The sequence below is a fragment of the Rhodamnia argentea genome, chromosome 2, assembly GCF_020921035.1.
Source record: "Rhodamnia argentea isolate NSW1041297 chromosome 2, ASM2092103v1, whole genome shotgun sequence".
Taxonomy (NCBI): domain Eukaryota; kingdom Viridiplantae; phylum Streptophyta; class Magnoliopsida; order Myrtales; family Myrtaceae; genus Rhodamnia; species Rhodamnia argentea.
Genome location: NC_063151.1, coordinates 4,669,442 through 4,694,173, shown reverse-complemented (window position 1 = coordinate 4,694,173; position 24,732 = coordinate 4,669,442). Strand labels below are relative to the sequence as shown.

Here is a 24,732-nt window from a genome sequence, read left to right as displayed (position 1 = left end):
TGAACTTATCATCACTACGTCTCAGTCGCAACGAGTTCATTGATATCTTCCCACATTGGCTGGAGGCACCGCAGCTGCATGTTCCTAACTTGTAATCAAACAAATTTCATGGTAGGATCAACCTCACCGCCTTTGAACTTTCCTTCCCTGCTCTTGATCTTGCAATCGAAATGAATAATGTGATCAGTCAAGTACAGCGTTCTCACGGTTCTAACTAACGAAGAAGCAAAAAACGAGAGAAGAAAAAAAATGGAGAAGCGAGTGTCATTAACCTGGTCCTCTACTCTACACTTATCTTTTCCATCTTCCCGTTTACGAGCAGTGGGTCACGTCGTTATACGAAGTTACATTAATAGTCGAAGATTAGCAGAATTCGTCGATCTCCATACCGTAAGTTTCTCCTGAACCTTGGTCTTCTTCAAAACAATTAACGTACGGAACATCTTCGGCCATGAATTTGCTTCTCTTGCCTTCTTTTAACACGGGCCATTGCTGAACCCAGCCCATCTACACGTTGGGCCTTCCAGCCAGTTCGCTCCATGGCATTACTTTGCTCTTAGTTTTTCAAATTTTTTTTTACGTTTAAATGTTGAGACCATCTTTTCTTTTTTTTTCTTTTGGAGGGGGAGAGGAGGAAGGGAAGTCTCTTATTTCTCTCACGTCTTTTGCGTTACAATTATAGTACATAAGCAGCGTTGGAATTTCTCGTGTAGATTTCTTTTCAGGCTCATGGCCTTGACGCAAGCGTCGGATCGGAGGGGGAGATTTTTGATCCGCTTAGCTTATTTTATTTAGGTCCGAATGTTCACTTAACGATTTTGGCAGACAAAAACTTTGGTTAATCAGGATAATACAAATAGGAATTAACAGCAATTAACTACTCCCGCCCAAAAAAATTTCGATGCGAAGGCCGATTGGAAAAGAACATTAGTGATTTTAAAAAATTGTTAATCAAATTTTGCTTAATCAAATGAAAACGAACCCCGATTTTGTTGGGATGGGAGAAAATGATGGGAGGGGTGGCGCCGGGGCCCAATGGGGGAGGAAGAAGAACAGCTGCGCCCTTTAAAGCGAAGAAGAAAAACCCACCCACTCGATGCCACAAATCATGTTTTCCCACTTTTTTTATTTTTTATTTTTTGGAAAACTTAATAAACAAATAAATAAATGAAAAAGACAAAAGAAATTAGAAAGATCTGACCGACCAACCTGAAACCTCCGACGCTTGCGTGCTGGGCGGTGCGCTATGCACACCTTATCGCCTCCGGCGGTTCTCCATCAAAAGCCGAGCAAAGGAAGAGAAAAAGAAAAAGGATTTGTGTGGCTGGCTGCGATTCCCGGAGATGGCGTGGGAGGTTCGAAAATTCGTGGGGTATTTGTTAGGGTTTTTTTTGCTTTTTCTCTAGGTGCGTCGTCTGGTCGCGATGCTCGAGAAACTGGTCAAGCAACTGGTAATTCGACCGACCACCCTTCCCCTCGCCATTGCTAAAGTCCCTAATGGCTTTCCAATCAGTGTTTTGATTTGGTGAAATCGTGGGATGGTTTTTCGTAGTTTTTGGGGCGGGGACAAAGACAAGGACGGTGGTGTCATGTCCCTTTTTGAACGTTAATTCATGTACAGTATAGTTTCTGAACTTTAAATTTGTCCAACATAATCCGTGAACTTTTGGCTTATCGTCGATCTAGTATCTGAAATATATGAAACTGCTCAATTTTATTTCCAAACTTGAATTAACAAAAGGGTAAAATTGAACATCTTTATATAATCTAGAGACTAAAGCGAATAGATATTTGTACATTAAGTCAAAATTCACGGACCATGCCATTTCCCTTTTTTTTTTTAATCCATCATCTTTTGTCTCTTGAATTCCTTTGGAATATGTCAAGATTTGTAGCTTATTGTTTATTCGAAAATCGAACTCATTCTTCTACTGTTTTTTTTTCCTTTTCAAAAAACGTTCCTCCACACTGTAAATAACGTCGAGCATTCCTTAGGTTATACTTTTTTTTATGGTCCAATTATTGTGGACATATACCGTCCGATTATTGACACGGACACAATTATACACAACGTCGTGTGTGACTTACTCAATTTATATGGCATCGAATTGGCACCGCATCCAAATTGAGAGAAAGAAGGAAGTCCATTGCGGTGTCTATAACTGCCATCTCAAGCTCTAATTTCGCGTCTCCCGTGACCATTCATGCTTAAGCTTGCGAACGCCGTGGCTACTTAAGCTCGTGACCGTGGCCACTCGATTTGAGCTTGCGACGACCATGGCGACTTGAACTCCGAGCTCCATGAAGTCACGGCAGCAAGATTTTTTGAGCCACGAAATCCGGGGCCATGGTCACTTAATCAGTGGTTGTGATAGGGTACATATCATAGTCTTTGCATTTCGTGGTTGTTAAACTTTATATGTTTTTTTATTTAATAGGATTTAAGGAAGAAGAAGAAGAATCTGCAAGGGAGAGAGAGAGAGAGAGAGAGAGAGAGAGAGAGAGAGAGAGAGAGAGAGAGACTCAACATCGGAAAAACAAAAAGAAAACTACATCGGCAAATAAAAGGAAACCAAAATCCATGCCAGCAAATACCTAACGGGTTCGGACCTAAGTAAGTCCCTAAATAGCTTCGTCCGAGATCTCATTTGGGCCTCGGGATCCCTCAAATATAAAAACATTTAGAGGGTATTCCCCGCTTTCGGGGAAAGAAAAATATGTGATTGGCAATTAGGAAGGTGATGGTACACAATGTAGATTTCACGTCATCTTTGGATGGCATGTAGACTCCACGCCATCTTCGAATGACTATTGTTGGGTAGAGTCGTATAGTAGCATCCCGCGCTTATGGTGAATCATCAGAGTTTTGACTCATGCATCGTCAACCCGTGCTCTACACAATTGTCGCGACCCTCGATTTCGGACCCCGATCCGATAGAAGGTAAATGGATTACCGAGCGGGCCCTCGACTTCCTCGTTGAGGAGGAGGCCTCGGGCCTTTCTCGGCGCGGGCCCTCCCAAGCCCATACCAAATCGCGGCGGGAGTGAAAAAAATTTTCAGTTTAAGTTTTTCGACGATAAGAGTCGGTCACGTTCGACCTTGATGTGGTCGGAGTGGCATGTGCGAAGTGTGCGTACATTTGGAGTCGCCACCGGTCCTTCTTGGAAGGTGGACCGGAAACCTCACCGAACGATTGGGAGAAGTCGTTCGGTTCTGCGGAACCAGAGACTTGGGTTCGGGAACTTGGTTACGTCGATATCATTACCGACGCCCTTTCGGTACCTAACGCGAGTGATTTTCCTAACTAAGATTTCGTGCGGGCTCGATTTTGGTTCGCGGAGTGGGATCGGGAATTTTCATACATGTCGAGAAGACTAATCTTATCGATCACGGTCAATAAATGCGTGATCAATTACAAAAAAATGAATCCCGAAAATTCCAACCAAGAATCCCGTAATAGAGCCTTAAAAACCTAGGGAAATGTGCAATTCGAGGCCAGAGATAGGTCGGAGAAATTTGGAAACAATTCGCGAGAAGGGCAAAATAGTCATCTCTTTGAGGGTTCAAAAATCGAATTACCCAAAATAATCCATGGCCGATCGATTGTGGTCATTTCCTATTTTTGGGGATTTTTTTGGAATTATTTTGATTTTTTGGAGATGACTCGCCATAAGGGCGAAATCGTCATTTTTGAAGGTTCGGGTGTCAAAACACCCAAAATAAGTCTTGGCCAATTGATTGTGGCCATTTCCTATTTTTTTGGGAATTTTTGGAATTTATTTTGATTTTTTTGGAGACGACTCGCCATAAGGGCGAAATCGTCATTTTTGAAGGTTCAAGTGTCGAAACACCCAAAATAGGTCTTGGCCAGTTGATTGTGGCCGTTTCCTATTTTTGGGGATTTTTTTGGAATTATTTTGATTTTTTGGAGATGACTCGCCATAAGGGCGAAATCGTCATTTTTGAAGGTTCGGGTGTCAAAACACCCAAAATAAGTCTTGGCCAATTGATTGTGGCCATTTCCTATTTTTTTGGGAATTTTTGGAATTTATTTTGATTTTTTTGGAGACGACTCGCCATAAGGGCGAAATCGTCATTTTTGAAGGTTCAAGTGTCAGAACACCCAAAATAGGTCTTGGCCAGTTGATTGTGGCCGTTTCCTATTTTTTGGGATTTTTTTTTGGAATTATTTTGATTTTTTTGGAGACGACTCGCCATAAGGGCGAAATCATCATTTTTGAAAGGTTCGGGTGTCAAAACACCAAAAATAGGTCTTGGCTAGTTGATTGTGGCCATTTCCTATTTTTTGAGATTTTTTTGGAATTTATTTTGATTTTTTTGGAGACGACTCGCCATAAGGGCGAAATCGTCATTTTTGAAAGGTTCGGGTGTCAAAACACCAAAAATAGGTCTTGGCCAGTTGATTGTGACCATTTTCTATTTTTTTGGATTTTTTGGAATTTATTTTTTTGATTTTTTGAAGACGACTCGCCATAAGGGCGAAATCGTCATTTTTGAAGATTCGAATGTCAGAACATCCAAAATAGGTCTTGGCCAGTTGATTGTGGCCATTTCCTATTTTTTTGGATTTTTTTTTTTTTTACACAAAAGCCTAAATTGGGCTCAAATCAATTTATTGTATTTTCTCCTAAAAGAAGCCCAAGTGTCACTAAGCTGAATCAAGCCCAGGGCATATCTAAGCCCAAATTGACTAAACATCACCTATTAAGCCCACAATCCTTGACTGGCCGAAGAGACCAAAACCCAACAGCCCAACTTATTCTTATTTTTCTTTTACTTACGATTTTCCTCTTCCCTTTTTTTTGTTTTTGTTTTACGTTATTTCCTTGCTCTTGCTGCATCATCTTCTTCGTTGGACTCCCCCATCCTGGACTTCATTGAGAACCATGCACAGAGCTCATCATGACCAAAAAAATTTCCACCGTTTTCTGCCTAGCTGAAGTGGATCGCCTGGAATAGCATTCTAGACCAAAACCGAACCAAACCAAACCAACGTCGCCGGAACTCCTACGCAACCATGAACAGTACCGGTTCCGACGAAGAAATATATATTTTTTTTACGTTTAACCTTGACTCCAACTACTCATCAAGCATCCAAAAGATAAGAAACAACTTACCTGAGTCCCATTGGGGCTCGACGACGACCTAAGCAGTGTCCGAAAATTCCCAGCTTGGGTCAAGGATTATGGAGGTTCGGGGCCGATTCTCGACGCGAAATCGATGCAAGACAAAGACCAAATGGGGCTTAGAGGTAGTTCTAATGAAGATTTTAGGCAAGAAACACGCAAACGGGACTCGAATGGCATACGGCCGAGAGCAATAGTTCGTGAATGGCTTGGTATGACATTTCATCAAACAGTTGGCGTGCGTATGGAAAAACGACATTCAAACTGAGAATACGAGACTCGCATGCAAAACAAAAGCAGACTGACCCTCATACATGAATACCGGGACGTAAAATAGCGTTGGCGCACATTCGGTTCGGCTCCATTTGGCGAGAAACTGAATGGAACCAACCTCGGAGCAAAGGGAGTAGACGGGAAAACAGGGGATGGGAGGAGTCGAGGTTTGACTAACCTATTTGGCGATGTCGGCGACGGCTCAGGCTCCGCGGTAGCGCGTTGAGGATTCTGGAAACTTGAGACGTTGAGTTGAACGTGAGTGCAAGCTTGAGCTCCCCCTCACAACTCCCTTCCTTCTTGGTCCTCCTTTTCTCTCTGTCTTTTTGCTCTCAAGAAAAATCCTCTCCCCCTACTACCCCCTTCCCGTGCTCTCTGTATATCCCTTCAAAAATGGAGGTCCTCGCCAAAAATGCTCCCCATTCTCTCTTCTTCTTTTTTTTCTCCTTTTTCCTCCTCCCCTCTCTGCGAATGAATTTTTTTTTTTTTTTTTTGCGTACCCCTGCGCTCCCTACGACAATGCCTCTGCCCATTCTCCCGTACACCCGACATTCCCCAAAACGGCCGTCCTTTTTTTTCACAAAACCGAGGTGCCAGCTGCTCTCATACGTCCAGCCAGGTGCGCAAGATGACAAAGGCAAGATCTGGTGACCCTCGGATGAATGACGTCGCGCGGTTGCGGATCGAAGGGCAGGAGAGAAACGTGCGTACTAGGCTAATTTGGGCTGAGTTGCAGACCAGGGTCTGCTGGGTCGGGTCGGACCCGACCCGGAAGATCCGGTATTGGAAACATGACCGAATTGGGGCTCAATTCGATCATGTTTCGTAAAATTGATATCAAAATTGGGTTGCCCAACACCCTTTACACACAACGTGGGTGTTTTCATGGATTGATGACTTGAAATTCGATGAAAACCCCAAAATCGAACTAGGATCCGAAAAATGATTTTTTATTAATTCAAAGCTCCGATGCTCAAATCAATCCAAACCAAGGCCACCAATGGGTTCGGAGAGATGAAAACCACAAGGTAGGGTTGTTTAATTTTCATGGGCGTGCCGTATGAAATTTTAATTTCAAAATCTATGAAACCGGGGGCTAAATTGTAAAGAATGTGTGCAATCAAGCCTTTTTGGTTAAAATTGAAGAAATTGGAGGGCAAATTGACACAATTGCATTTCAAGGCTCTAGATATCGATGTCATGGCTTATTAAAAGTGTGAATTGCAAATTAAAACACTCGAAGTGGAATTTTTATGCTCGATTCGGATTCACGTTTGTGAAGGAGCATAGTGACCCGAATCAAATTTTCGAAATTTTAAGTGACCAAAGTGAAGAGGGAATTAAAATAAAAATACTGACTCTTTTTTTGTATTTTTATGACCACGAATGGCATTTTTTATGATTTTTTTGGGTATTTTATAATTAAATAAATTCGAAAAATGTTAAAAATTATGAAAAATATTTTTTGTTCAAAATTGGTTCCTAAGCTAGGCTAAGGCTTCCAAAGTTGATTTTTCCATTTTTATGATTTTTTTTTACCTATTTTTAATAATTTTCTAAAAATAAAATAAAATAAAATAAAAATAAAAATAAATAAAGGTGATAAAAAGTCGTGTGTCAACAACAATATCTGTAACCGACCTGTTGGCAACAAATAAAAGGAAACCAAAATCCATGCTAAGAAACAGTTAACGGGGTTAATGGCAAGTTGATAAATTCCATCACCGGACCCAAGTAAGACGATTGATAGCACCGGGCAAAGTAATAGAAGGACCAAATGTGACTCACCCGTTCTATTAGCGCTTTTCTCAACCCACTTTAATGCATGTAAAGTAAATATGTAATATTATGCTCGGTTGTCTGGATTTCTAATTAGGATATGACTGGATAGGATAGGATAGGATATGAAATCAAAGATTTTGCTATGTTCTATTTATCGTTTAGTGAATCGCAGGAATAAACCCGGATATTTTCGGACCCTATCATGCCCATTGTTTTGTATAAAGGGCATATTAGTGAAAATAAATCTAAAAACTGCACAAGAGATGGTAATAATCTTTGGTGATACTCTTTCCTACTTCTTTTTCATTTGCTTTTTTTTTTTAATTGGTTTTCCTCCCTTTTGTACTTCTTTTATTTCCAATTCTTCCCCCCCCCTCCTCCATCATTCTCTAACAAAATTTTTACTAAATAGTGAACATACTAATTTACCTAAGATACTGAAATACCTAACGTATGTAATAAATAATGTACCATATAGATATACATATTTCGATATATAGTTAATTATTGTAAAAATGAAAGAAATTTAAATATAAAAATAAAATAGGAAAAAATAAAAACGAAATTCTCATTATTTTTTTATACGTTGACTTTTTAATATTATAATTCAAAATATCATTTTTAAGAAGTTTTTTTATTTGAGAAACATACTTTTTATATTATGAATATGATAAATTCCTATCCATTTTTATCCCATCTCCCGTATAGGATATCCATTTTAGATTCAATTTTATCCTATGTTGAGCAAGCGTCAAACACTTTACCGCATCCTGAATTTTATCCCGACTACCAACGTAACCTAAGAGATCTGCACGATTGGAATTGAGCACATATTGCAACTATAGACCGAGAGCTTGCCAGTTGTAATGGACATATTGGCACCACTTAAATCAAATACTTGCGAGAACTTCGCACACTAAGATGATGATTGCGGGCAACCGCTTCTTTTAGCGTGAAAATTAGAGCAGTACTCGGCATATTTCCCCTATTGAAGTCAAACTAGCGTCACGGAGAAGGATTATTTCTTGGTCCAAAAGCATCGTCAAAGCAAAAAACCATCGAACGCAAATGCTTAATCATCCAGTCCCTGTCATGGATAAAACTCACGAGCAATCATCGTGTCTCCAACCCTTTAAAATGATTAAGGATCACGCCTAATCCCAACTCAATAAAGGGTCGCAAAATATCATAAAATCGCCAAAATCATGACTGACAACAGAGACAACAAAAAGAAATTACTTTGAAAACAAGATATCCCACTTCATGTATATTCAATACCTATGAAACATCCCCGTTAACTCGGCCGCATTTTTAGTCGATCCATTGTTCCGGCACCTTTCTACGACGTACGTGAAGAATTATGCCAGATTGTGCAATTGCATAATCACAGACAAAACGTTTGATTTAGTGCCCCCACACCCTATAAAACCTCATTATATGTAAGCACAATAATCTTAGGGTGTGCATGGAAACACTTTTGCTCTAAAAATTTACGTATGGCCGGAAGTTTATTTTTTCTACTTATGTTTCAGAAGTAGATTTTTGATCAAAAAGAGACGTTTGATAACATGACAAAATTTCTGCTCAAGAAGTAATCCAAGTTTCGAATTTGTACACGAGGGAAGAGCGTCGAGCGAGATTATTCCTTACCACCGCCACGAATCGAACAACCCACGAGCGTTGATCCGAGAGGGAGGCCTCCGATGGGGGTTGCTACGAGGCTTGAGAAAGATTGAAAGAGGGCAGAGAGGCAAACAAATGCGAGGCTCGAGCGAGACCGAGAAAGGGGCTCGAGCGAGTGAGAGAGTGTGGCTGAGTCACGAATCAAGAGTCCAAAGCGAGATTGAGAGAGGTTGACAATCTAGAGCGAGATTGAGTGAGAGACGGCTTGAGGGAGAGAGATTAACATCGAGAGACCGGACGTTGCTTTTCTTTTCTTTATTTTAACTTGTGGAGAGACATAAATTTTTTTTCACTTTTTCAAGTGGTTTCAAAACTACTTCTGGAGCAAAAAAATACTCCATAAATAGGTTAATGAAATTGCGTAACTAAATAGATTTCTGCTCCGTAAGTTACGTAATCGAACGAATTTCTACTTCACAAGTGTTGTCATACGCGCCCTTAATACCTTAACTAACGTACATCCCCAATTAAAACACTAGCTAGTTAAAAGGATGGGGACCAAATATACGTCGTTTATCACTTTCTTCTACCATTCGTATTTTAACTAGGAGCCAACAAATTATGAGTTCATTAGAAAAAAAAAAAAAGGACGTGAAATGAACCAAACAAGTAACCCGCAAAGCGAAAGTCCAATACACGACCCCGAACGATGCCAAAATTCAGACACGCGTATTTTAAAATCAATTGGCATCGGATTGCTGGCTTTACTCGTCAACCAGCTATCCATCCTGATTATGGCCCATTACCATATCAAGAGTAAATTATCTTATTTTTCGTTATATAATATGACCTCTTTAAAAAAAAAATTCCTAAGGTTGTTATTAAGTACGCGAATTGCATTTTTTTTATTATTTGAAAATTAATTTCGCATACTGGAATAAATATCGAAAAATATTCTTTTTTTTTCTAATTCTTTTTGTTTGGGGGAGGGGGGGTCAAAACCCTAATTCGTTTTGAGAGCTATTATGGAGCAAGTGTAAGTAGGATTCTGTCACAATATAACGAAGAGAAAAGACGAATTCGTCTGTCGACCAAGTCTTTCCCCGGTCAAAAAAACCGCAGAACCGGCAGCTTTCGGGAGGGGGAGGCGGACACGTGTCGGTACGAATTAAGGGGGGCTCTTTTGTTTGGAAAGAATACGATTCTCGAGTAGTGAGTGAGTCATTCGAGTCAGAGAGACGGCCCAGAGATCCCGCGCTTTGTCCCCGGGTTAACCGGTAAAGCATGACCTGATTCTCCGGGGTATTGCCGGTGACCCGGTTCTATTTGTAAAAATGTGTGCGCACCTTGCTTGATAAAATATTCAGTGATTTGCGAGGGACGCGTCATTAGCTATCGTGAAGTGAATTTTTTTTTTCACTCCGAGCCTATTGGCAAATGACACATATATATTGACGTGGAATTAGATAAAAAAATTAAAAATATCTATCCATCTCTCTCTTCCTTCTGCATCTGCCATTGCAGCCACCATGTGCCCACATTGGCGGAATAACCAGCGCATCCCTCTGTCATCGCTGCCTTGATCTAGATGACCGCGATTTTAAGGAAAGCATTAAGCCTACATTTGATTGTGTGGACATTTTTACGGAATATAATATGAATAAGATAGGATTTTTAGTGTCCCATTTTGGTAATGTTCGTTTATGACATGGATGTGCATGTACATTACTAAAATTAGAATGTAGAATATAGTTTTCCTTTCGATATTTCAAAGAAGTAGAAGAAGAAGAAGAGAAAAACTAGGGGATGGGTTACTACCCAAGCCTGCTATGACCACCTCCGATCATGCGACACCTATGTGGTTGCCACTGTCGATTTCTATACTAGATGTCATATTTGAATAGATTGAACACAAGAAACGGATGGAGGATAGCCTCAACGACTAAATCTCATATCTCAAGGCGATTGGGTGTCATCGAGATCGCATGGCCGGTCTCAACGCAGCTGAGCAATGATGGTGCAAGGTCACACAATCAAGGTAAGGGGATTGCATAACCAATATCAGTAGCGTGAGCGGCACCAAATCACGGATGAAAAGAGGAAGATAGAATAAGCAAATTGGTCGCCGAGCTTGTCTTCCACTGATTTGGCTCTATTTTTCTGTTTTTTTTTTCTAGATTACGGATATCCCTAATAGGAGCATTGTACACTGCGATGTTCGAGTCACCAAACACGGCCTACTCAATTTGTAGAAAGGGATTGCAGCGGGCCAAGTCTAGGAGAGCTGTTTAACCAGTCTTTCAAAACTTAATAGGACTTGTAAGTTTGGAGCTAGTCTTCCACTAGGAGAGCAAGTATTGTCTGATCGCGGTAGACAAAAATAAGATACATCTACACCGTCAGCTTTGACGAGATCCACCCGTATATTTCGGTCAATATGAATTTTGGGCCACGCATCGTGTTCATCAAAGTAATTGGGGGTATGTGTGGTGGGCCCGTGTGGGGCTTGTGGGTTGGCAAGTCAGATATCCGTTGGGCCCACTTTTAGCGTGATTGAGGAATTTCTTTTACTCTTTCCTTTTCTTTTTTCTTTGCGCTAAAGCGGCACGATGGATTACAAATTGCAACCATCTTGTCCAAATCGAGAACAAAAGTGAAGCTTTGATGTTTAATTCATTAATTTGTTAGAACTATAAAGATTAACTCCGTAGCTGAGCATAAGGTAGAAAATACAGTTAGTCAAAGCTAATATAGTCCATCAAAGCTAATTAAGTACACGAAAAAAATAAAACCATAACGAAAGAAAGAAGCGAGATTGGTAAAGATTTCTCTTCAAAGAAATCATACCAAACACATCGTCATTTTACTAATAGAGACTTGGCCTCCAAAGGATTGGCCGAGTACAAAAAAAAAAAGAAAAGATATCTTATTATCGAGGATGTTGATATGCTTGGATTACAATAAGTTTGAAAAATGGGGAAAGTCATAAGCTTATCACGCTTTTATGATTTTTTTTTTGTTTCGAGATGTTAATGGCACAATCAAAGTAAGGCTGTCGGCATTAGTTAATTTGCATAACTTAAAGAGGGATTCACATTTGTTTGCCACGGTATCGCGTTCATAGAGGTAGTATCCACTTATCTATTTTTAGCAAATTTGCGAAAGATTCTTGATATATTGATGTATATTTAATGGCAAAATGAAGGGTTGTAACAAACATTACTCTGGTCTTTTTATTGTATGTGAACGTTACTTATACGAAAAAAAAAAAAAAGGGTTCATTGCATGTTTGGCAAGAAGTGTCCATAATATTTGTTAGCATATATAAAGTAGAACATTGGAAGTCACTCCAAGTTCTTTTACAATTATTTAGTACATTTGTATTTTATTATTTCTAAGCAAAAAGTAATTCTTTCTAAAACGTCGACATGAAATTTCAAAAATCACGAGAAGATTGTACATGCACCCGCATATAAATATCACGCCCTTTGAAACCCTTCGGTTGTTCCGCAATTAAATGAAAATCAAATCACCACGCTCTCCCCCTCCCGAGATTTCAAAAAAAAAAAAAACAGAATGCGAAGGATAAAAATCACTTTGAACAAATTATAAGGGTGTAATTCTACAAACAATACCTATTGGTTTTTTTGAGACGCGCATTTAATAAATCACCATCGTTATGCTTTGTTTGGGAAAGAGGGGGAGGCGAAGAGATTAGGGAAATTTTTTTTAAAGATTTTTCACGAAAAGAAAAGGAGCGAAAGCAACGAAAAACAAAAAAAAAATCGACCTCAAGAAGTTTAAAAAAGAAGAAGAAGAAGGAAATAAAGAAAGGAAAGAAAGGTGGTCGGAGGAGGAGGTTGGTGGGGACAAGACAAGAGAAGCTAAGCACCGTAAGAGAAGGAGATACCCCCACCCCGGTTGCATTACAACAAAACCGGCCATTTCTCAACCACAGAAACCCCCAAAACAATTCCGACCAAATTTCCTTTTTTTTTTTTAATTACTATTATTACTATTATTATTATTTTTTTTAAAAGGGAGAACTCTCCACCCAAAGAAAATAAATGGAGGCCATCTTTTCTCTCGTTCTTTCTCTCGCACCCACCCACGAAACCAGAGGAAAGGCCAAAAGAAACAGAAAAACACGCAAACTCCCCCGCCCCGAAAGCAAAAAATTCACATAAAATCCATCCCCCCATCTCTTCACACAGGGTAGAAGATAACGGGAGCTTCAACCAGGGCAGGAAGCTCCGCCCCCGTCTTCCTCTTTCCCTCTCCAATCCATCCGTCCCGCCCGCCCCCTCTTTTCTTCTCTCAGCATGATTCCGAGCCGAGCCGCTGCCACGCCCGACGAAGTCCCGGAACTCGCCGGATCGGCCCCGAAGACCCACCACCAGCACCTCGGAGCCGGCGAACCCAAGTACAGGGGCGTGCGGAGGCGGCAGTGGGCAAGTACACCGCCGAGATCAGCGACCCCGTCAAGAAGGCCCGCGTCTGGCTCGGCACCTTCGCCTCCACCGAGGAGGCCGCCCGCGCCTACGACCTCGCCGCCGTCCGGTTCCGCGGCGCCAAGGCCAGGACCAACTTCCCCATCTCCCTCTACGACTGCGACGAGGCCCAACCCCCGGCCCCGGCCCCGGCCCGGATCCCAAAAAAAAGAAAAGTAATTAAATAAATTTCATCCGAAAATTTTAAAAATAAAATTTTCGAATTTTGAAAAAATAAATAAAATAGAAAAGAAAGCAAAAAATTAAATAAAAAGAAAAAAATAGTTGAAAGAGAGGGGGGGAATGAAAGGTGTGGAAAATGTTTTCCTCCTCTCAAAACGAGGAAATCATTTTCCTTAGTTTTAAAAGACTTTTTTGTTGATAAAAAAATATTTTCCGTTAACCGCTCATTTTTCGCCTCTCAAACATTAGAAATTGGGGAAAATATTTTTCGTGAAACAAACGGAGCCTAATTCTCCGATTCTATTTTCTAGAACCAAAAAAAAAAAAAATGAGAATGCTATCCGGTAACGTAATTGATTTTATTTCTGGTTATATTCCCAAAAACAGTTTTGGAGCAAAAACAAGAACAAAAAAAAAAAAGGTTGGTTATGGAAAAAGAATTACTTTTGAGAATCGCGAATCAAAATGAAGTCCCATATCTCTTCCCTTTCAGCTTTCTCATCACTTTTGTCTCCACGCAAAACAGAGCCAGGTCTCATTTAAAAAAATAAAATAAAAGCTAATTAAATTAAAATAAAAAATAAAAAATATAGAAAAATTTCAAAAAATCCCCAAAAATAGAAGAAGCTTAGATTAGGCTAGATTGACCTCATTTTCATAAATTTGGCCCTAGATTTCATAGATTTTATTCTTTTTTAGGAAAACCATATATACCTTTGAAATTAAACCCGAACTACATTTCTCTAAGCACTTGGGGCTTTGTTAGGGTTTTATATGGAAGTTGATTTGTTACCGAGAGAAAGGTTCATTTTTGTCATATCTCTATTCTTTTTTTTCTTCTTCTTAACGATGCTGTTTTCAAGAAAAAGCAATTGGGTACATAAACTTCCGATGAATCTATAAAAGCACGAGTAACTTTTCTCATTACTAACTCCAGATGCCAAAAGATAATGTTGAGAGTTTAGTCATTTGAGTCCATCTCCAGACAATATAATTCAAAGGTGATTTCAAGCTTCGTCGTCATCGACCACTTAAGAGTGACTTGTGAAGCCAGAGCTGGTTGACCCTTTTTCCTATCCATTTTGAGATATGGTGATTAGGTACCTAAAATGTCAGTAGCGTGTCTTTGTCCATTCTTAAGGTCATCATGGTTCAGTATGTGCGAGTTGAGGTTCACACTATGTTTCGGGAAGGGAATTTGTTTTTGACTAGTGCAGGAAAAGCTCTGTGTTCGATATAAGGCATTAAGCTGCAGTGGATATGAGCAAATTTGATTTTGGGCTTGGGATACAATATGAGATACGGGCAAGTAGGGGGATGTCTAACGGTCCATTTGGGGTCGAGTTTCAATGATACCCAATCCGAATCGAAACATTAAGAGACCGCGCGTTTGTTATGTCCGACTGCCCCAAAACTCAAAATCGCATCTGATCAGATCCGAAAACGCGGGTCGGGTTTTTCGGTCTTCTTCTATATCTGTTTTGTTTTTTCCCTCTCTATTTTTTGCTGCTTCAGTAGCCTAAAAAGGAGAAAAAAAAAGAAGAATCAATAAGCCTCGCTGATGGAAGAGATCGTCAGCTCATCACTGCCGCAATTGCCACCTCCTCCTTTGATCAACGCCACCACCAATGGCGCTCTCTCCATCAGAAGCGTGAGGGACCACTGAGGGACGTCGTCATCGCGATTTCGCGCATGACGAATGAATGCTTGTCCTTCATCATGTTGCTGCAGGAAGGTTTTCGCCGCATCAAAGCTCTTCAACTTGGCCAAGTGATAAATTCCAACTCCGAACTAGAACCAGTAAACCGGAGGTCATGCAAGAGCAAACAAACCGATCAATTGTGAAGTAACATGCGAATTGCTATTAAGACTTCCTAAAGTGATCTCTCCATACTATTTTATTCCAAATAACATGCATCGGAAGGTTTTCAAAGTTTGGAGCCAATGCCAAAAGCCAAAAATTGATTATCTGGACCAAATCAAACCAAAATAATGAATCACGCAAGCATTCTAGACATGCTAATCCTCATTTGATCTTGATAATCTTAACTTATAAACAATCATGAACATATGATTAATATAAGTTCCCATATCAGTGTTGATGGAGTCGATAAAGAAAGATAATCCAAATTATGAGGGAACTCAATGGCTTAAAGGCTTCAGTTAAAGAGAATGGATAAAACTTTGAGATTTGGAAAAGAAAAGAATACTAGAAGATGAAATATATATAGTTTTGAAAGCTGTTGCCATGTAAATTACTTGCGTTTATGCATTTCATTCTCTCGTTGCAATGGAGCACTTTATAAGAGTTTAATATTCTGAGGGGACAACTCCATATAAGCTTGGAGAATGAAGATGGGGAAAATTTTAGAGAATTAACTTTTGTCTTGAGAGAGGCAAGGACGATTAATCTCGAGAGAGGTAGGATACTTAGGCTCCGTTTGTTTCGCGAGAAATGATTGATTCGAAAAATATTTTGCTGAAAATAATCGCTTGTATCGTTTATAAAAATGAATGAAACGATATTTTTTATCGTCTATTAAAATATTTAGACAAATTAGTATCGATAAGAACAATCTTTTTTCGTTGATTGATTTATTTCAATGGGATTTTAAGGCGAAGCAAGCTGCTCCCTTTGCAAGCGCATGCATGTTTCTGATAGTGAAACTACGTCGATAATTTGTCAACAAACTTAACCGGATTATTTAAGTTTGGTCATTGTTATGAGCATACTAATATGCATAGAAAATCAATTAATATTCGTAGCATGCAGGAACATCCAAATAAATAAGCAACTATTGCTTCCTATGCAGATGGCGTTGGAACTTACAACAACGTACGGATGGACGCTTGCTAAGATATTTTTGGTTCTAAATAATGGAGGAGACTTGACTTGACTTGACTTGCACTTGGGTGGATGAAACAAAAGGCCCGACACTTTCTTTTCCGCTTGATTAGGTTGTCGTACGATTGATTAAACTGCGTTGGACGATACTTTGTGCCACCCAAGAAAACAGACTTTGGGTGCGTTTGGTTTGGCAATATTGGGAGCGTGTGTCACGACGACGACGACGACGACGACTTGATGCTTGCATTTTCACATCCTAAATTGCAATTTGTTTATGTGGTAATATAAAATTTAAAATTATTGACTTCTTCAAGTTGTGTGAGATAATTTTCTAAAAGTTATTGTAAGCTTTATATTGTTTGGATCATGTCTAAGCATGAATAAAACAAGTATACATAGTTGATATTTCTCAAAGTCAAATTATATATACATTATTGTCCGAGTGAAGTGTCAAATAACTTTTATAGGCTGGTATTTGCTCTGTTAATTGATGATAATTACTTGAGGATTTCACATTATTATGGGTTGTGGTTAAACTCTATTTCCTTCCGTGACTAACTTTTATAGGCCACCCGATGCCCTCTCACTCTTTCTAAAGCCACTTTTTAATTCCCTTGTCGGGTTGTCGTACGACACAATAAAGTGTGTTGGACAATACCTTCATCAATTCACATTGGAAATGTGAATGTGATGATGGTCTGATTCTTGCTTTTCACATTCCAATAAGTCACGGCTCGATTGAGTTTCCATGACAGTGATTGGATTGTAAGAATTAGAATGCCAATTCATCTCATTTGCCAAAGAAATCAAATATACGTGTAATGTAAATTCATTAGAATTTTACACGACTTGAAAAGTGAAAAGAGTGAAATGTATCTCTACCTTTCGAAAAATTTTCAGGTTCTAATAGCATATTTCTTACGATAAAAACAAAAAAGTGAAAAGAGTGAAATTAGTTAGAGATAGTGTTCTTTGCCTATACGCATAAGGGCCATGCAATCTAAATTAGGTCATTAAATTTATATTGATTTCTCAATTAGATCTTCCCGACTCTAAATTCGATTAACCGGAAGTCATGGGTTCGACGAAGTTGGCCAGAGTCCAACACGAAAAACATCTTTTTGCCGTCGTGAACTTGAACCATCAGTTGATCAAAGATTTCCCAGTAAATGCAATTAAAGAATTCAGGACAGAAAATGCAATTAAAGAATTCAGGACTGTCAAAATTCGTCAATCGTCCAAAAGGGTTGCTAGTGCCGGGACATGGGGGGTGCTGTACACGTGGCGCACGAGACTTTTCAACAACATTATTTATTCCATGGAATTTTCTATGGCACTAAAAAATTTTCTACACGCAAGTGACCCCACCATGAAAATTATGTGTCCCAATAATGTCATCTTGAGAAGACTTTGACCGTGACCTCCTTGAGAAGAAGACCCGTGTTGATCACTTCACGATGCAGTAAGTAAGGGCCATGCAAAGCCCTTTTTTTTCAGTTGATTTCGCAGACAATCCCGTCGTTGTTTTGTCCTGATGAGTTAAAAAAATTTGGAGTGCGAGCATCTCTGAAGAATATGCTATTTTGGATTTACCCGTTCGCTCCGACTTCGATACTTACTCCATATAGTTGATTGCAGCTCCACTACTATTTTTACAATCGAGTTATCTAAAAGTTATTTTGTGATCAATTAATTTTTATTTTGCAGGTCTTGTCTCCCAATCTAAAGTTAGATTGGATGCTCTTATATTCCGATCTAAAAATAGATCTAGGACTTACAAGGCGTTGTCCGTGCTTTTTCAATTTGTTCTCTATACGGTAATGGTGCTGGGAACGCCGAACTTAGGCACACACCGCCTTTTAGTAAAGTCGTAGTTATTGAAGAGAGAATTTTTTTATGTATGCTCATTATTGATGTTGATACGAGATTTGGTGACCGGCCGCCGATTGTGTCTTGACGCATCTGTATGGAATGAGCAAGCCTCTGCAGGCTTTATTTGATTTGCATCTTTATCTTGAAGGAATGTACTTCTCTCTCGAATTAAATGAAAATTTTCTTTCCGACCGAAAAAAAAAAAAACAAGCACTCGGACCAAGAAAAAAAGGTCATTAGATTTACATGGCTTTTATGATTATAACTTTCCAACTCTAAATTTGATTAACCGGAGCTCACGTGAAAGACAAAGTGGGCAAGAGTGCGACATGAAAAATATCTTTTCGCCGTCGTAAACTATCAATTGATCAAAGACCGCAATTAGAAGCTTAATTTTCCCATCGGACTCTTGCCAGCTTCAATGAACATATCGGCTTCGGTGAGATTAATACTTGTAAGAACTTGGTGAATTTCCCCTATTAAAGTCAACATCATCACGTAGAAGGATGATTTATTGGTCTAAAAGCCTAATTATCGAGCCCCGGTGATAAAAGGGACAGGAACAGAGTTCACGAGCCATTATCGTGTCTCCATTCCACCCTTTAAAATAATTAGGCTCATGCCTAAATCCCTAAATCATGATTGAAAAATAAATGAACAAAAAAGAAAATAAAAGATGTACGTCAATAACGAGGGAAAAATTACTTAAAAAAAATAATCAGCCCTAAAGTTTTCGGTTTTCATATTAGACTTGAATGTTTTGATAATTTGTCAATTCATTCATATTGCCCGGAAGTCGTTCGCGTGGAGGAAGGTTGTCCTACATAGCACGATTTGTGCTGACGTAGATATTTTAAATGTTTATCGTTTGTTCTATTTTGTTTTAATTTTCTTTTTGACATTACGCTTGCAATAGCCTCGCCGGTGACCCACCTCGACACAATTTTAAAAAAAGGGGGGAAATAAAAATAAATTGAGAATCAAGAAAATATTATTAAAAAAATATCTAATTTAGAGTCGATCTTGCCACGTAGGTCGTATGGCATTCACGTTAGGAATATCCTACCGAAATTAGTCGGAATGACTGAATTGACTATAGATCAAAAAATTTGGGATTAAATTAGCATCATTAAAAAAATTATAATAAAATGAAATTTATGATTAAATTGATATCAACTTGAATTTAGGATTTTTCGAACACTTTTTTCCCAAACCGGTCGATTGTCAAACTAAGAATCAACCCTTTCAATCCAAATCCCAATTTCAAGGTGAGAATCTGTCCATCTTGAAATCGATAACCGCTTATCTCTAGTCTGGACTAAGACTTGAATTTGAAGGATTTTGAGCCGAACTTTAAGTTTCCACTCCTGCCGGTGCTCGGATAGAATATTAAACCCAGTTGATATTAAGAAGACCGGTTCAATAGGCGCTTGATTGCTTACCACTAAGATCCCTCATCTCCTTAAACTACAAAGAATGTCGTTATGTCCTCAAGCGCTTCAACAGTGCTTTATGTCATACAGACATTATAAACCTAAAGTATTCTCTCGTGTTTCCAAAATCACCCCTCCGTCGCATCCCTTTCGAAGCTCATTCAAAACGTTCCGTACAGCTTTGATTTGTCAATTCAAACAACAAATAAAACATGTGATCTGGTACTCCCAACTTCTTAAAAAGTTACCAAAAAGCTATAAGTTAACCTATAAATAAAATTTTCATCCATTTTAACAGAAAAAATAAAAAATAAAAAATTGAAAAAGCTAAAGGTGCAAGGTCAGGAGAAACAAATGAAGTAGGACACGAAAGAGTAACATAAGCCTACGCCTACGTCTTTCCCCTTTTAATAATAATAATAAGGTAGGCATCCAGCTCTTTACTTCAACAATCAACTAGTACCCAACTAGTACCCAGCGTACTCTAGCCTCCAAAATTGAACTTGAATTTAAGCTATAAAAAATTGAAGTTTACTTTAATCACCCAAAAAAAAAAAACTAGTCTTGGAGAAACTAAAATTGCAAGGTCAACCCAAAATAAAAGAGAAAAAAAATTGGAAGGTCAATTATCTAAAATTGAAGTTTAATTTAATCCTTCAGAACTGTCGCTTCTCTTCCATCTCTTTTCTCTGTAACGAGACATTAACACAAATGATCCTCAAATTTAATTTAATATATAATAAACTCTCTTAATTTTAATTTTAGCTCAATATATAATGTCTTCTTTGAAACTTTTAAATTATACAATATGATTCATTGACTTTTGATATATATTTAATTTAGTTCCTGATTTATAGAAATGTTCAATTGAACTTGAATTAAATGAAAGATAATCGAACATCTTCATATAATTCAATGATTAAATTAAACATATATTAAATGATCATGATCCATATGAAATAGGAAATTAAAAGTTTAGAGACCATATTATATATTGGGCTCAAATTCAAAGATCATATAGACTTAATTAAAAATTTATGGATCACATTACGTATTAAATCGAAATTCATCAACAGACCATTGACCATCTTGCTATAATAAATGCGGGAAGGCAGACATAGCGCGCACGAGACTTTTCAAGAAGATTATTCCATGGAAATTTCTAAAGGCACTAGAAATTTTCCACACGCAAGTGGCCCCACCTTGGAAATTATGTGTCCCCATAATGTCATCTTAACAAGACTTTGACCGCGACCTTCTCGGGAAGACCCGTGTTGATCACTTCACGATGCTGTGCAAGTGTAAGGGGCTTTATATATATATATATATATATATATATATATATATATGAGTTGAAGCTCTCTACAGTCTCCTCCACCACCACTCAACTCACTCGCAGTGCTGAATTGCAAGAATGGGGTGTCATCGGATCCTCCTCCGCCTCCTCTGTTTCCTCTTTTTCTTACATTCCTCCTCCCTTCCCTTTGCCTCGCCGCTTTGCCCTCCTGTCCAACGCGATGCCTTGCTCCTCTTTAAGAATTCCTTCCTGCTCAATCGCATGGCGTCGGACTCTTGTGATTGGTACGGCCATCCGAAGACGAACTCATGGAACAAGAGCGTGGACTGCTGCTCGTGGGAAGGCGTCACTTGTGACAGCGTCACCGGCAACATCGTCGATCTCGACCTTGCTTGCAGTCGGCTTCGTGGCGCTCTCCATTCCAATAGCTCCCTCTTTCTCCTTCGCCATCTTCAGAATCTTAACCTTTTCGGTAATAACTTCATTGGCTCGCGCATTCCGCCTAATCTGAGTGTATTTGCAGAATTGACTCATCTCAATCTCTCTGGTTCGAGCTTTGCGGGTGCCGTTCCCCATGAAATCCCTCGCCTCTCCAAGCTGGTGTCACTTGATCTCTCTGTCAACATTTATGTTGACACCGCAAACTCGTACTCTTCTCTCAGGTTGGAAAATCCAGTCTTCACAATGCTTGTTCAGAATCTCACAGCATTGAGAAAGCTTGTTCTTGATAAGGTAAACATGTCCATGGTTTCACCAAAGTCCTTCGCGAATTTGTCTTCTTCTCTGACATATTTGAGCGCTTCTGATTGTTCCTTGGGAAGGGTGTTGTTTCCTGATACTGTTTTTCGATTACCGAGCCTCACTCATCTCGATTTAATTGACAATGGTGGCATGTCGGGGACTCTTCCCACTTCCAATTGGACTGGTCCTCTCAAATATTTGTCTCTCTCATATACCAACTTTTCGGGAGAAATACCAGATTCAATTGGTAACATGGAGAGTTTAACAGTTTTAGAGCTTAGCGGTTGCGGATTCACAGGACACATCCCCTCGTCAATGTGGAATCTCAAGCAACTCCAAGTCCTGTATCTTTTCGGGAATGACTTTAGCGGAGTTGTAGAGTTTGAAAACTTTACAAACTTTAAATATCTCCAGGAGCTTGGGGTTTCTCAGGAACTAAATCTAATCTATGATGCACCGAAGTATACATTCCCGAAGCTTGAAGTGTTGTGGTTGAATTCTTGCAACTTAACCAAGTTCCCCTACTTCTTGAGTTCATTGAAAAGATTAACAGACTTAGACCTCTCTTTCAATAAGATTAGTGGGGAGATCCCGAGGTGGTTTTGGGGAATAAGCCATGATACATTGGAATACTTAGATCTTTCTCATAACCTTCTGGAGGGAGGCGTCCCACCATTGCACTGGAAGAGATTGTCATCTATTTCCCTTGACAACAACGCATTCCAAGGACCACTCCCGATGCCTCCATCTTCAACTTTTAACTTTAGAGCCTACAATAATAATTTCACCGGTGAGATTCCCTCTTTGATTTGTCAGTTGAGTTCACTCCAGTTTTTAAATTTTTTTAATAATAGTCTCTCTGGGAATATTCCATCATGCTTAGGTAATATAACCAATCTCGAGGTTCTAAAGTTGAGCAATAATAAATTACAAGGACCATTGCCGCGCTCCCTAGTCAAATGCGTGAAGTTATTATCACTATTTCTCGATCACAACGAGTTCAGTGATATCTTCCCACATTGGCTGGAAGCACCGCAATTACCGAGACTTGATTTGCAATCGAACAAATTTAATGGTTACATTAACCTCACCGCTTTTGGACTCTCCTTCCCTGCTCTTGAGCTTTTGGTTATTTCCAACAACAATTTCACTGGACGGTTGCCCACAGAACTTTTCTCAAACACATCATTAACCGTCATAGATTTGTCCAACAACAAGTTCGGAGGGCCAATTCCGCTTCCATCTCCTGTCACATTTTATTATTCCATTGCAAATAATAAAATAACAGGAAAGATCCCCTCTTTGATATGCAATGCCACAAAGCTCGAGATCATTGATTTGTCCAACAACAACTTAACGGGTAGCTTGCCTCGGTGCTTGACAACTTTTAGCATCGATCCGTCGGTTTTGAACTTGAGAATGAATTCCCTCCGGGGCACAATTCCTCATTCATTTTCTTCGAGAAGTAGCTTGACGACTCTTGACTTGAGTCGAAATCTATTTGAAGGCACATTGCCTCGGTCCCTTGTCAAATGTAGAAATCCGGAAGTTCTGGATCTCGGCGACAATCGGATAGAGGATACATTCCCAAGATGGTTGGGAACACTCCCAAAACTAAAAGTTCTTGTTTTGAAATCCAACAATTTGAAGGATCTTGTGGATATTCCCATGGGAGCTCACCTCTTTCCCAAGTTGCACATTCTGGACCTCTCCAACAACAACTTTAGTGGTTTGTTGCCAACCAATTTGATAACGAACCTTAAAGGCATGATGACTGACGAGAATGGGCAAGACGAATCACTTTATATGACACGATCTTTCGGATCGGTGTCATACGAGAACTCCGTGACCGTGATGATGAAAGGGCTAGAGATTGAGCTAGTGAAGATCTTGACCTTCCTCACGATTATTGACTTGTCGCACAACTCTTTCCAAGGGGATATCCCCGAAGTTATCGGACATCTTCATTCTCTCGTAGGGCTCAACCTTTCTCATAATCACCTTATAGGTTTCATCCCTCCGACTCGCGGGAACTTGATCGATCTTGAATGGCTTGATCTTTCTTCGAACAAGCTTAGAGGAGCAATTCCTAGAAATTTGGGAGATTTGGCATCCCTTGGGTACTTAAACCTCTCGAAAAACCAACTCACCGGTCGAATTCCACAAGATAAGCAATTGGGCACATTTCCAAGCGACTCGTTTAATGAAAATCCAGGCTTATGTGGAGCTCCATTGCCAAAGGCATGCCCTGGTGATGCTCAATCTCATCCACCAGCATCCTCATCAACTTCTGATCGCAAAGGGCAGGAGAGTTGGTTCGAGCAAAAGACAGTGTGGGTAGGCTATGCATCGGGAATCATGATTGGGATTTCGATAGCTTACATTGCATTCGAAATAGAGAAACCCAAATGGCTCATGCGAGGTGTGAGAATGCTGGAGAGAAGAGCAGCCGAGTGGACAGAGAAGCCAAAGCGGAAGGCCATCAAATTTCATGGACAGTGAAATTGTTTGAGGAGTTGTCTCGGTAAAATAGCATGGCGAATTCAGTTAATAAAGATGTTACCGGACCAGCTTGAAATGTTGTTTTCCTTGGAAGGCCTGTTTCTGATGTATTCTCTTTTTGTTCCTCCGTGCAATTGTATGTCAATTGAATTGAGGAAATGAATAATATGATCAGTTGAGTACATGCTTCTCACGGTTCTAACCAGCGAAGAAGCAAAAGAAGAATAAAAAACAAAAGAAGAATAAAAATGGAGAAGCAAGTGCCATTAACCTGGTCCTCTACATAGATCTTTTCCATCTTCCCGTGTACGAGCAGTGGGTCACGTCGTTGTACGAAGTTATATCAGTAGTAGAAAGTTAGCAGAATTCGTCGATCTCCATGCTGGAAATTTCTGCTAAACCTTAGTCCTCTTCAAAACAATTAACGTATAGAAACTTCTTCGGCCATGAATTTGCTTCTCTTGCCTTCTTTTAACATGGGCCAATGCTGAGCCCGGCCCACCTGCGCGTTGGGCCTTCTAGCCAGTTCGCTCCATGGCA

General features: G+C 39.6%; 2 protein-coding genes across 2 annotated transcripts in view; both read left to right on the top strand.

The window, feature by feature from the left end:
• LOC115732575 (receptor-like protein Cf-9) overlaps nucleotides 1–24,192 on the top strand; it is a 29,420-nt gene extending 5,228 nt beyond the window's left edge. Inside the window, exons 2-3 of the mRNA XM_048275103.1 lie at nucleotides 2,596–2,602; nucleotides 22,979–24,192. Of these exons, the coding sequence (XP_048131060.1) occupies nucleotides 2,596–2,602; nucleotides 22,979–24,192 (1,221 nt within the window). The remainder of the gene's footprint in view (nucleotides 1–2,595; nucleotides 2,603–22,978) is intronic.
• On the top strand, nucleotides 21,043–21,732 carry LOC125313814 (receptor-like protein 9DC1). The gene is made up of 2 exons (XM_048274383.1): nucleotides 21,043–21,511; nucleotides 21,612–21,732. The coding sequence occupies exons 1-2, from the start codon at nucleotides 21,067–21,069 to the stop codon at nucleotides 21,659–21,661; spliced, it is 495 nt and encodes a 164-aa protein (XP_048130340.1). The 5' UTR covers nucleotides 21,043–21,066; the 3' UTR covers nucleotides 21,662–21,732.
• Nucleotides 24,193–24,732: the final 540 nt, after the last annotated feature.